Consider the following 12,065-nt stretch of genomic DNA (forward strand, 5'->3'; position numbering starts at 1 on the left):
TCTCAATTTCCAGTTTTTTTTTTAAAAAGTGTATTTTTGGTTATCTTCTACCTAATGGGAAAAGCACCATAGTTTAAGCTAATTCTTGATTTTGCTTATCTTTTTCGATGGAGTCAGGGAGGGACCAATGGGAATGAGAACTTGAAAACCACAGGAAAGGACCACTGCGAAGTTGGGGGTGAGGGAATAGAGATAGCTGGAGAAGGAGCTCTGTGAGAAGGGAATTTGAGGGAATTGACAGAATCAAATCAGGAGAGAAACGAGGAGATGGGTACGAGTGGGATGGGGCTTTGCAGAGTGAATGGCTAATGAGAAGGCATTTCAAATGGCATTAATTCACCAGTGGTTTAATGGCCATTTAAGAGAACTGTAGGCATGTTAGTATTGCTTCTTGGGAACTTAGGGGCAAAAGATGTTTGGAGAATAATTCATGAATTCATTTCTTTAAAAAGCGACTTCTTAGCAGAAGTAAATCAATTTCCAAAATCTTTTGCTGTTTTTGCTTTTAGGTAATGTGCATTCTGCCTTCTAATCAGAAGACCTATTATGATTCCATTAAAAAATATTTGAGCTCAGACTGCCCAGTCCCAAGCCAATGTGTGCTTGCTCGGACTTTGAATAAACAGGGCATGATGATGAGTATCGCCACCAAGATCGCCATGCAGATGACTTGCAAGCTCGGAGGCGAACTGTGGGCTGTGGAAATACCTGTAAGGACCCTGTCACGTTTTTTCCATTAGTAATTAATAAATTAATTTAAAAGATTAAAGTAGGCGATGTTATCACTTGATCCCAGAATTATTTGGTTTGCTTGTTTCTTAAGCCCCTGCCCTGGGTTCTGGCATTCCACAAGCCATTGTGAATCTCCAAAAGAGGCTCCATGCTTCTCAGGGAGCTTCAGTTAAGCTGCTAACTCAGCATAGGGACCTCTTGGCTGCTATTTTAAAATCTGTGTTCCATTGGCTCCACATTTACCTGCTTTCAGCAGGGTGCTAACTCTGAGAATAGCCTTGTACCCTGGATGGGGCCTCCCCAGAGCTTGAGGAGCTGGCATAGCCTATGATCTGAACCTCCAAACTGCGGAAGGTACTAAGAAAATCCTCTTCTCTTCCCTAAACTGTAGCCACCACAGGAGTAAGTGAGGAGAATGAGAAGCGGGGGAGTGTTGCCCATTTCCTTACATGTCCATAACCAGGATGAACACAGTTACCCTCAGCCTCCCTCTCTCCCACTCCCCACAAAGGTGCATAGCCAAGTGAGGATTCCTTAGAGATCTGAAGAATGAAGAATGGGATTCCTCTTCAGATTCCTCCAGACCAGAGGCAAGCGATAAATGCACTGACCACACTCCCAGAATCGCTTTAGCCACTGGTGCCCCTTCCCCACCCCCACAAAGGATGATGGCTATCTTGGACGAAGTGTGTCTCTTAAGATAAGTGTGCACCATATTCTTCCTGCCATCTTTAAGTCTCTCTCATTTCTGGTTTAATAATCTGGCTCACGGATCTCAATCTCCCTTACACATAGCTTAACTTTAAGAATTGAGGAACTGGAGTCTGTTTTTAAAAAATTTCCTATTAAACTATTGGTAGGGGAGATGACACTTCATCCTATTAAATCATGATAAATTTAATTTTATAGTTGAAGTCCCTGATGGTGGTCGGTATTGATGTCTGTAAAGATGCACTCAGCAAGGACGTGATGGTGGTTGGATGCGTGGCCAGTGTTAACCCCGGAATCACCAGGTACTGCTAAAACTACCTGAACACACTCTTCATTTAGTTAGACTATGAATTGTGGTTTCACTAAAGAATGTAACAGCAAGGAATATTTTGTATTATTCACTCATTTTAAATACCAACACTTACGTTCATAAATTACACTTACATATAAAAATGTGATTGATAATATTGGGGTACTAGGTAGCCTCATTAAAAAACATTTTATATATTCTTTAGGGTGAGCTATTGCTCATCTTCCCCAAATGACAGATGTGTACAAATTCTTGTGCATTTATTTATTTTCTGAGTGTCTGCACCATACTGGGAACTGTACTAGGTACTTTACATATGTCATGTCGAGCAGTTGAGCTTTGAAATCAGATTGCCTGGATTTGTACCCTGGTCAGCCACTTACTTATTCTGTGACTGAGGTCTAGTTATTTAACTTTGCTGTGCCTCACTATGGTAATCTGTGAAATAGAAATAATAATGATGCCTATTTCAGAAGGCATTTATGGGAATTATCTAAGATAAGCTGCATTGAACATCTCCACCCATGGTGAATACTCAATACATACTTCTTGTTATGATTATTAATATTCACAGACATTTGATGTGGCTGTTGTTCACACAGCTTTTAAACACAGGCAAAATCAGGGATAATGCCTTAAACATTGGCTAACAGTACTCATTAAATTATGGTTCTTAGAATTGTTTCAACCTTTGTAATTGAACAATGTGTTTTGAGGCTATAGTCCCCCTTGCAAAATGTTTTCTTCCTGGCTTAAGCTATTTTATTTACTCCATTAAATTCATGGTCAGGTATGTATTTTGGATTGTGGGAAACAGAAAAAGGAACACCAGGCCGGGCGCGGTGGCTCAAGCCTGTAATCCCAGCACTTTGGGAGGCCGAGACGGGCGGATCACGAGGTCAGGAGATCGAGACCATCCTGGCTAACACGGTGAAACCCCGTCTCTACTAAAAAATACAAAAAACTAGCCGGGCGAAGTGGCGGGTGCCTGTAGTCCCAGCTACTCGGGAGGCTGAGGCAGGAGAATGGTGTGAACCCGAGAGGAGGAGCTTGCAGTGAGCTGAGATCCGGCCACTGCACTCCAGCCTGAGTGACAGAGCAAGACTCCGTCTCAAAAAAAAAAAAAAAAAAAAAAAAAAGAAAAAGGAACACCATAATACCACCATACTTGCATGCCTACAACCTCATTCCAGGTTGTATGAGATGCTTCTTATATATGCCACATCATTAATCAAGTTGATAAAGGACTTTCATTTTTTTCTTTGTATATCTAAAATTTATTTTGATATAGGGAGTGAGGTAGGAATCCGCGTTAGTTTTTTTCCTCAAATGACCACAATTTATCAGGAAATTTATTGTAATTTTTATCAGCTTTTGTGATAATTGATGCATAAGTTGTATATATTTTGAATGTACAGTGTGATGTTTTGATATATGTATACATTGTGAAATAATTACCATGGTCAAGGTAATTAACATATCCATTACCTCACATAGTTACCATTTGTGTGTGTGTGTGTGGTGAGACTACTTAAGATCTACTATCTTAGCAAATTTCAACTATACAATAGTACATGATAATTAACTATACTCAACATGCTATACATTAAGTGTCCAAAACATATTCACCTTATAACTGAAAGTTTGTACCCTTTGAACAACATCAAATATTCCCACTCTCTGCTCCTGATAACTATCTTCTACTCCCTATTTCTATGAGTTTGACATTTTTAGATTCCATATATAAGTGATCATACAGTATTTTTCTTTTTGTGTCTGGCTTATTTTACTTAATATAATATTCTCTAGGTTCATTCATGTTGTTGCAAATGGCAGGATTTTCTTCTTCTTTAAGGCTGAATAATATTCTATTGTGTGTGCATATGCATGTGTGTATGTGTGTGTGTATCTCACAATTTCTTTATCCAATCATCCATCAGTGGTCACAGGCTGATTCTGTATCTTGGCTATTGAACATGGAAATGTAGATATCTGACATACTGATTTATTTTCCTTTGGATATATAGCCAGAGTGGGATTTCTACTTGAAATTTTTTGAGGAACTTCTTTACTGGTTTCCATAATGGCTATGCTAATTTACATTCCCACCAACAATGTATAAAGGTTACCATTTTTCCACATTCTCTCTAATACCTATCTTCTGACTTTTCAGTCATAGCCATCCTAAAGGTGTGAGGTGATATCTCATTGTGGTTTTGATTTGCATTTCCTTGATGATTAGTGATGTTGAGCACCTTTTCACATATCTGTTGGCCATTTATATGTCATCTTTGGAAAAATGTCTATTTAATTGGATTATTATTTTTTCTATTGAATTGTATAGGTTCTTCATATATTTTGGATATTATCCCCTTATCAGATATATGATTTGCAAATATTTTCTCCCGTTATGTAAGTTGCTTTTCATTTTGTTAATTGTTTCCTTTGCTATGCAGAAACTTTTATTATTTTCTCATATTTTTGGTGTCATATTCAGAAAATCATTGCCAAGATCAATGTCATGGAGCTTTAGGTTTTCTTCTAGAAGTTTTGCAGTGTCAGATCTTTTGTTTAACTATTTAATCCATTTAAAGTTAATATTTATGTATGGTATAAGGGTTCAATTTCATTTTTGTTACATGTGGATATCTAGTTATTTCAACACCATTTATTGAAGAGACTTTCTTTATCCCATTGTGTATTCTTGGTGTTTTTGTCAAAGATTAGTTGACTGTATATATGTGGATTTATTTCTGGGCTTTTTATCCTGTTCCATTTGCCTATGTGTCTGTTTTTATGGCAGTACCAGGCTGTTTTGATTATTATGACTTTGTAATATAATTTGAAATCAGGACGTGTGATGCATCTAGCTATTGATTTGCATATGTTGAACCATTCATTCTTACATCTCCCAGGTATAAATCCCATTTTCTCATGATTTGTGAACCTTTTAATGTACTGTTGAATTTGGTTTTCAGTATTTTGTTGAGGATTTTTACATTTATGTTCATCAGGGCTTTCCTTTTTCTTCCTCTAGGCATTTATTGCCATAAACTTCCATCTTAAACTACTTTTGCTGCATCCCATAAGTTTTAGTATGCTGTGTTTCTATATCTGGATTTTGCAATTTTCCTATTATTGATTCTAGTGTCATACTATGATGGTCAGACAATAGTAAGCTTGATTGACATAGTTTGTCCTCTCCAAAAAATGTGATCCCCAGTGTTGAAGGTAGGGCCTGATGGGAGGTGTTTTGGTCATGGGGGTAGATTGCCCTCCTCATGGTAATGAGTGAGTTCTTGTTCTGTTAGTTCATGCAACAGCTGATGGTTTAAAAGAGGCTGGCATGTCTCTTGATCTCTCTCTTTTGCTCCCTCTTTCACCATGTGACACCCTGGCTCCCCTTTGCCTTTCATGATGATTATAAGCTTCCTGAGGCCCTTGCCAGAGGCAGATGCTGGCACTATGCTTTATGTACAGCTTGTAGGACCATGCACCAAATAAACCTCTTTTTTTATATAAATTGCCCAGTCTCAAGTGTTTCTTTATAGCAATACAAAACTAACAGATTGATACAATTTCTGTTTTCTTAAAGTTAATACTGGCTATGATTTGTCTTGGAGAATATTCTATGTGTGCTTGAGCAGAATATGTATTCTGCTGCTGTTGGTTGAAACATTTTATATGTCCATTTCCATTAGATTCATTTGGTTTAAAGTACAATTCACGTCCAATGTTTCCTTATTAATTTTCTGCCAGGATGATCTATCTATTTTTAAAAGTGGAGTATTGAAGTTTCCTACTATTACTGTATTGCTGTTTCTCTCTTCAGATGTTAATATTTGATTTATGTATTTACATGCTCAACTATTAGGTGCATACATACTTAAAATTGATGTATTCTCATAATGAATTGATTCCTTTATCATTATCCAATGACTTTGATTTTTGTGAGGTTTTTTTTTTTTTTTTTTTTTTGACAAAAGTCTATTTTGCCTAAGTTTAGCTACCCCTGCTTTCTACTGGTTTCCATTGCATGGAATATTTTTTCCATTCTTTTACTTTCAATCTATGTGTGTCCTTACAGCTGAAGTGAATCTCTTTGTAGGTGGCATTTAGTTAGGTCTTCTTTTTTATCCATTTAGCCACACTGTGTCATTTGATTGGAGAATTTAATCCATTTACACTTAAAATATTGATAAGTAATGACTCACGATCATGATTTTGTTCATTGTTTTTTGGATTTTTTTGTAGATTATTTGTTTCTTTATTCCTCTCTCACTGTCTCCCTTTGTGACTTGATAATTTTCTGCAATAATATGCTTTATTCCTTTCTCTTTTCTTTTTGTTTTGAATATCTACTGTGGGTTTTTGCTTCATAATTACCATGAGGCTTACATAAAACATCTTACAGTTTTGTGCCACCACACATAGCTGTTTTACTGTTGTTGCATATATTTAGAGAGGTATAATAATGCTGGAACATACCTAACATGAAGTCATGATCTTCATTTCCAAGTGCTTTAACTAATGGTGGTAGTAAGAGAACTTGTTTCTGAAATCTACACAAGTTAATAATGATAAGATTTCTAATCCAAAAGGATCACCTATAGAAATGAAAGTTTATGCTTCAGAAATCTTTGAATATTTTGACAGTAGAAGCTCTATTGCTAAATTAGTACATTAATTTATAATAATAATAGTGGCCTCTATTTATTACTCTTTACTATATGCAAAGTACTGTGCTAAGTATTTTACATATATTATCTGATTTAATTTTTACCACAACCCTATGAGGCAGTAACTAATGTACTTATCTTATAAATCTCCTTGGTATGTATGAAGAAACTGAGACTTAGGTTCACATAGCAAAGTTACACAGCTGGTGAATATACTGACTAGGATTTGAAGCTAGATATGGCTGATGCCAACACTATGCTTTAGCTTATCTTCTCAATAAATTTCTCAATAAATTTCTCAATAAATTCTTTTTGGGGAAAGGGACTTTTTGATATAATTGTGAACACATAACACATGCAAAATTGTGAACACTGATTTTTACTCATAATGTCTACTTCCTTAGTTTAATATTAATGAATTTTTATGGTAGAAAATTTGAAGTTGAAATTTACTTTTTTTTTTTTTAACTCTAGGTGGTTTTCCCGCTGTCTCCTTCAGAGAACAATGACTGATGTTGCAGATTGCTTGAAAGTTTTCATGACTGGTACTAAAAATATAGCAATGTGGGTGGGCTCCAAGGACTGTTCCTTCAAACCTCAAATCCACATGCTTATAGAAGACCACATAGGTCAAAGCAAACTCTCCACACTTGTCTGTGTCAACTGTCACCCAGTTGAAGATCTCTGAAGCTGCATGCTGATTTAGGCCAACAATCAGACTCTGTAGCATTTACATTTACATTTGTCTATGTGTGATAACATGAAGCCAGGAGGAAGGAAAATTTGTGGCTGCTGGTTTCCCTGACAAGCAAAAGAAACCAACCCTGGAGGAACTCGAGTTATGACAGTACAATGTTAAGTCTAGACCTAGGAGGGAAGGCTGTAGGGCTAGGATAGGGGTGCTAACTGATAAAGTGGCTAAGCAGGAGAAGAAGGGAAAGACAGCAGATGAGGAAAGGTGTCCTATCCATAGCAGGATGCAATGCACAGACAAATCTAGGGTTTCTGTTTCTTTACCAGTCCTGGCCTAGGTCTGGCTTTGCTATTTCCTGGCAGTGTGACTTGTGCAAACACTTCCCTCTCCTGATCTGCATTTTCCCATCTGTAAATTTGGGGGTATTGTAAATATTTTTTCTTAAAAAGTGAATTTGCTTATGCATGTTGGTAATGGACTTACATATATGGTTATCTTCTATCAAACTAAAATGAATTTCCTAAACAATAAACTCTTAAAATAACTATGCGATATATACATGAAAATAATTATTGCATTCTATTATATTCCCCTCACATCAAAACCTGGTAATATTTTTTAGCAGGTAATTTCTTTTAGCAGTTATTAAAGGTTTCTGTTGGGTAGCAATTACTCTGTGGTCTCTGTTCTTTAGGAAATTCATAGTTACAGTGAGCAGAAATGTTTTCAGAGTTCATTTCCTCAGTGAGAATTGGAATCAATTGGGTGAGTCAGTGTGAAGATATGTTTTCAGAGGAACAGCAAAACCATTTCCTTAGATTTTCATATTTATTCTCATTAGGAAAGAAAATGACATAAAATTATCTAGTTTATATCTAACGAGAGGATTTAAAGACTTGAAGACACTAATGTTAATTTGATTTTAGGCATTTGTTTATTGCATTAATTAAATTTTAATTTATTGCTTAAATATTAAAATTTTATTGAAGAGATAGGCTAAGTTTAAGAGTATATCATGCCATAGAAACCATTATGATTCCTTGAATAGCAGAGACAGAGGAATGCTCCCTAAAGTTATCCATTGTTATATTATTGCAAATATAACCCAAATTATGTATTGCCCTATTTTACAGTGGTCTGAAATAGCAAACCCATTTAAACACTGCAGTATATGGGAATGTTATTTTTTGTTGGCATTAGAAACGTAATTCTTTTCTTACTGACACCAAATTCTGCAGGAGCACTCAACAAATGGTACAAGTACAATCATGATTTGCCGGCACGGATAATTGTGTACCGTGCTGGTGTAGGGGATGGTCAGCTGAAAACACTTGTTGAATACGAAGTCCCTCAGCTGCTGAGCAGTGTGGCAGAATCCAGCTCAAATACCAGGTATTCACTTATTGTTCTTTCCTCCATACTCCCAATTATAGCATATTCAGCTGTAGCTATTACACACAAGATATTCAAGCATAAGTTTTGTTTTTTATGCAATTAAGTTTTGCTGTGTTTCTGTATTATGCCAGTAGAGCTCTATCATTTCCTTCAGATTGGAGGGTAGTTGGGATGATCTAACATCAGTAGCTTGGGTGATGTAAGCTTTGGGGGCCCTGGGAGGGGGAACCTAGACAAAGAAAGGTATCCTCAGAGCAGCTGACACAGATTCAGCATGAAGCCTGCAGGCCTCCTGGCAGTGAAAATGCTTCATACATATTAATATCACATGGAAGAAAACAAGCTGTGCTTTCAAATTCAAGGCCCTAATACACACAGAACCAAAGCCTCTGAATTGCAGGCACTCATGTGCACTTAAGGTCTGTGGAAGGTTCTCAAAGGAGTTTGAGTGCCATGAAGGCTGAGCTGCAGATGGAAATCAGACCATCCTGAACACCAGGCATCTTGCTCCACTGTTACATTTCTAGATTCTGTGTCTCAGTACAAAATTTTCTGCAGTGATTATGTGAAATGGCAAGTGCAAGAAAATGTTGGAAAATAGGAGAGGACAATAATCTTAAGTCAGCTTCTTAAAATATTTGAAAAGCATCTTATTCCAAGCAGGACACATAGTTCTATCTGTAGGGTTACATCATCATCATCACCATCAACCAAACAGTCACAGCCACAAGTCACAAAGGAGCTCAGTCAGTTATTGGTAGAGTGGAGGGGAAGCCTGAAAGCTTCGGGGCAGTATCACCGGTAGCTTCATCCCAACTGTTAGGGTCAAAATACCTCACTGTCCACTGATCTCAGGTGCATGTGTTTATTAAGAATCACAGATATGCAACTGAGGGATGCAGGAGCAAATTTAGCAGCTGACAATGCTAAGGAGTTACTTTTCTTGCACTGTAACATCAACTTTTGATAGTGTCAGTATTGAAAACATTTGTAATAAATTTTAAAAATAATTGTAATGCTTAAAATGAAACTCCACAGTGATCCTTACATCCCAGAGGATGTAAGGATGCCTTTTGTAATGGCAAATATTAGGATTTCACCTTGGCCTTACCAAATACATTAACACTTCACCATTCAGCATTTGGCCAGAACCTATATTTGGTCCATCCATCCATCCACCCAGGCATGAGTTTTGTGTAATACAGAAGGGATGACTAGAGGAATAGGAAGAACTTGTGGTTCTTCCTTTGCCACTTGGAAATAAAATTGAGAGGAAGAGTGAAGAGGAAAATAGGTTGAGTCACTAATGACACACACACACACACACACACACACACACACACACACACACACACACATATATCTCGTCTCCATGGATAATTCTGGAAAATCTTTAGCAAAAGTGCCAGTTGAAGTTCAGCATTCCTTCCTGTCCCGTTTGAGTGGTATAAACTAGGCAAATGACTTGGGATAGCATCCTTTTGCAACAAATATGGACAATCCCTAATTTAAAAAATTGTATGTATCTCTAGGGAAGGAGGGATTGTGGGTAATTTTTATTTTCTTTGTTTTGCAGTGTTTTTCAAATGGAATTTTTATTTATTTCATTTTTTAAATTACACAAAAATAGAAAGCTGTATAGATTGGATTGAGTTCTTTTCATATTTTGCCTCTCTAATTTTTAGCTCAAGACTGTCGGTGATTGTGGTCAGGAAGAAGTGCATGCCACGATTCTTTACCGAAATGAACCGCACTGTACAGAATCCCCCACTTGGCACTGTCGTGGATTCAGAAGCAACACGTAACGAATGGCAAGTGCCATTGGAAAATCAATTTTTAACAAAACATTCATTATGTCCAGTTTATGTTTGACCTTATTCTGTTTGCCTTCTTTCCCACATTCACTTCATTTTCCCCCTCAGGTATGACTTTTACCTGATCAGCCAGGTGGCCTGTCGGGGAACTGTTAGTCCTACCTACTATAATGTCATCTATGATGATAATGGCTTGAAGCCCGACCATATGCAGAGACTTACATTCAAACTGTGCCACCTGTACTACAACTGGCCGGTGAGTGAAAGCTGTTTACTTAATGTAAATATGATACTCAATAGTCCCACCTAGGAATTGTCATACACTTCATCTTTGTATCCCTAGATATAGCACAATACCTGATATTTCCCAAAGAAGGAATGAATGAATGAATGAATCACTTCCTGAGTTCACAGTGGGAGGAAACCAGTCTATCATAGAAACAAAACAATAACTATTGTAATACATTAATAGCTATAGTTTCTAGAGGACTTTGTTATATACATTATCTTATGCAAACCTGGGAGGAAATCAGGGTATTGTTATTCACATGTTACAGATGAAGAAGTTGAAGCCAACTCAGATGTGCCTGGTGAGGAAGTGTTAACAGGCATGGGTCTGCCCTTTGTTCCTGTGCATTAGGCCAGGAGCTGTTCCCAAAGGCCAAGGCCAGGGTCTGCATGGAGCTCCTCCAAGGGGTTCCAAACATGAGATCATAGGACAAAGACTAGTCTGAAGTGTGATGGCTCCCTACTCCCAGCACCATGAAGCCAGGGTGACTTTTCACTCCATCCTTCCCAGTGAGCTTAAGTTCCCAGTAAGTTAGGTTACCTTTTGTTGGTTGAGGTTAGCTATTGTTTACCCAGAAACCCATTCTATTATTTGTGTAACCAGTAGACAAAATCAGAAAAAAATCACCTTGAAGAACAAGGTAATCTCTTAATTATTATCAATACTTTTTTCTCCTCAGGGCATAGTCAGTGTCCCAGCACCATGTCAGTATGCTCACAAGCTGACCTTTCTGGTGGCACAAAGCATTCATAAAGAACCCAGTCTGGAATTAGCCAATCATCTGTTCTACCTGTAATGGCATGAACCACTGGCATCAGTAGATGAAGAATCCAAGAAGAAATTGGTATACTTTGTGCAAATCTGCCGTAAGCTCAAGGCTGTGACTGGGGAAAAAGATTGAGCTTAGTTTTCATGTCTGGGAAAAGCAGCAAAACAACTTAATCTGAAACAGTTTTTTAAAATGTGTGTTATTTTGTTTTAAAGAGTTATATGCTTGGGGTAAATTTTCATTGTCGTATATGGAATTTAAATATACCATCATCTATAAAGAATTCCACAGAGTTAAATATCTTAAACACTTAAATAACTGTTTGCATGATATTTTAATGATAGATAAACAGAGTCTAATTCCCACCCCAAATTTTCCTGAGGTTTTGTTAATGTTGTAGAGCATTTTGTAGAGTGGTTTAAATAGTTAGCAGAAAATAAAGTTCAGAACATCATGTGTTTGTTGTTATTTGAATTTTATATTGATATTACATGTGAACCTCAAATTTAAGTATTTTCAGCAAAACTTCTTACCCACTAGAACACATCACCATTAATCTTTGGGTTCTATTTCAGAAACTGAGCTGATCACTTGCTCTCTTGATGGGACTTTATTTCACTTAATAGCGGCTTCTCCCAGTGATGACCTTGCTTCTTCTTTACTGATAAAACA

The 12,065-nt window shown here is 37.1% G+C and overlaps 1 protein-coding gene across 1 annotated transcript in view; it reads left to right on the plus strand.

The window, feature by feature from the left end:
• The window catches only part of PIWIL4 (piwi-like RNA-mediated gene silencing 4), a 49,278-nt gene extending 37,431 nt beyond the window's left edge, over positions 1-11,847 (plus strand). The window contains exons 14-20 of the mRNA XM_012000929.1: positions 510-710; positions 1,642-1,745; positions 6,907-6,977; positions 8,365-8,518; positions 10,207-10,332; positions 10,444-10,591; positions 11,304-11,847. Of these exons, the coding sequence (XP_011856319.1) occupies positions 510-710; positions 1,642-1,745; positions 6,907-6,977; positions 8,365-8,518; positions 10,207-10,332; positions 10,444-10,591; positions 11,304-11,420 (921 nt within the window). The 3' untranslated portion in view covers positions 11,421-11,847. The remainder of the gene's footprint in view (positions 1-509; positions 711-1,641; positions 1,746-6,906; positions 6,978-8,364; positions 8,519-10,206; positions 10,333-10,443; positions 10,592-11,303) is intronic.
• The last annotated feature ends 218 nt before the right edge of the window (positions 11,848-12,065 follow it).

The sequence above is a fragment of the Mandrillus leucophaeus genome, unplaced genomic scaffold (assembly GCF_000951045.1).
Source record: "Mandrillus leucophaeus isolate KB7577 unplaced genomic scaffold, Mleu.le_1.0 Scaffold643, whole genome shotgun sequence".
Classification (NCBI taxonomy): domain Eukaryota; kingdom Metazoa; phylum Chordata; class Mammalia; order Primates; family Cercopithecidae; genus Mandrillus; species Mandrillus leucophaeus.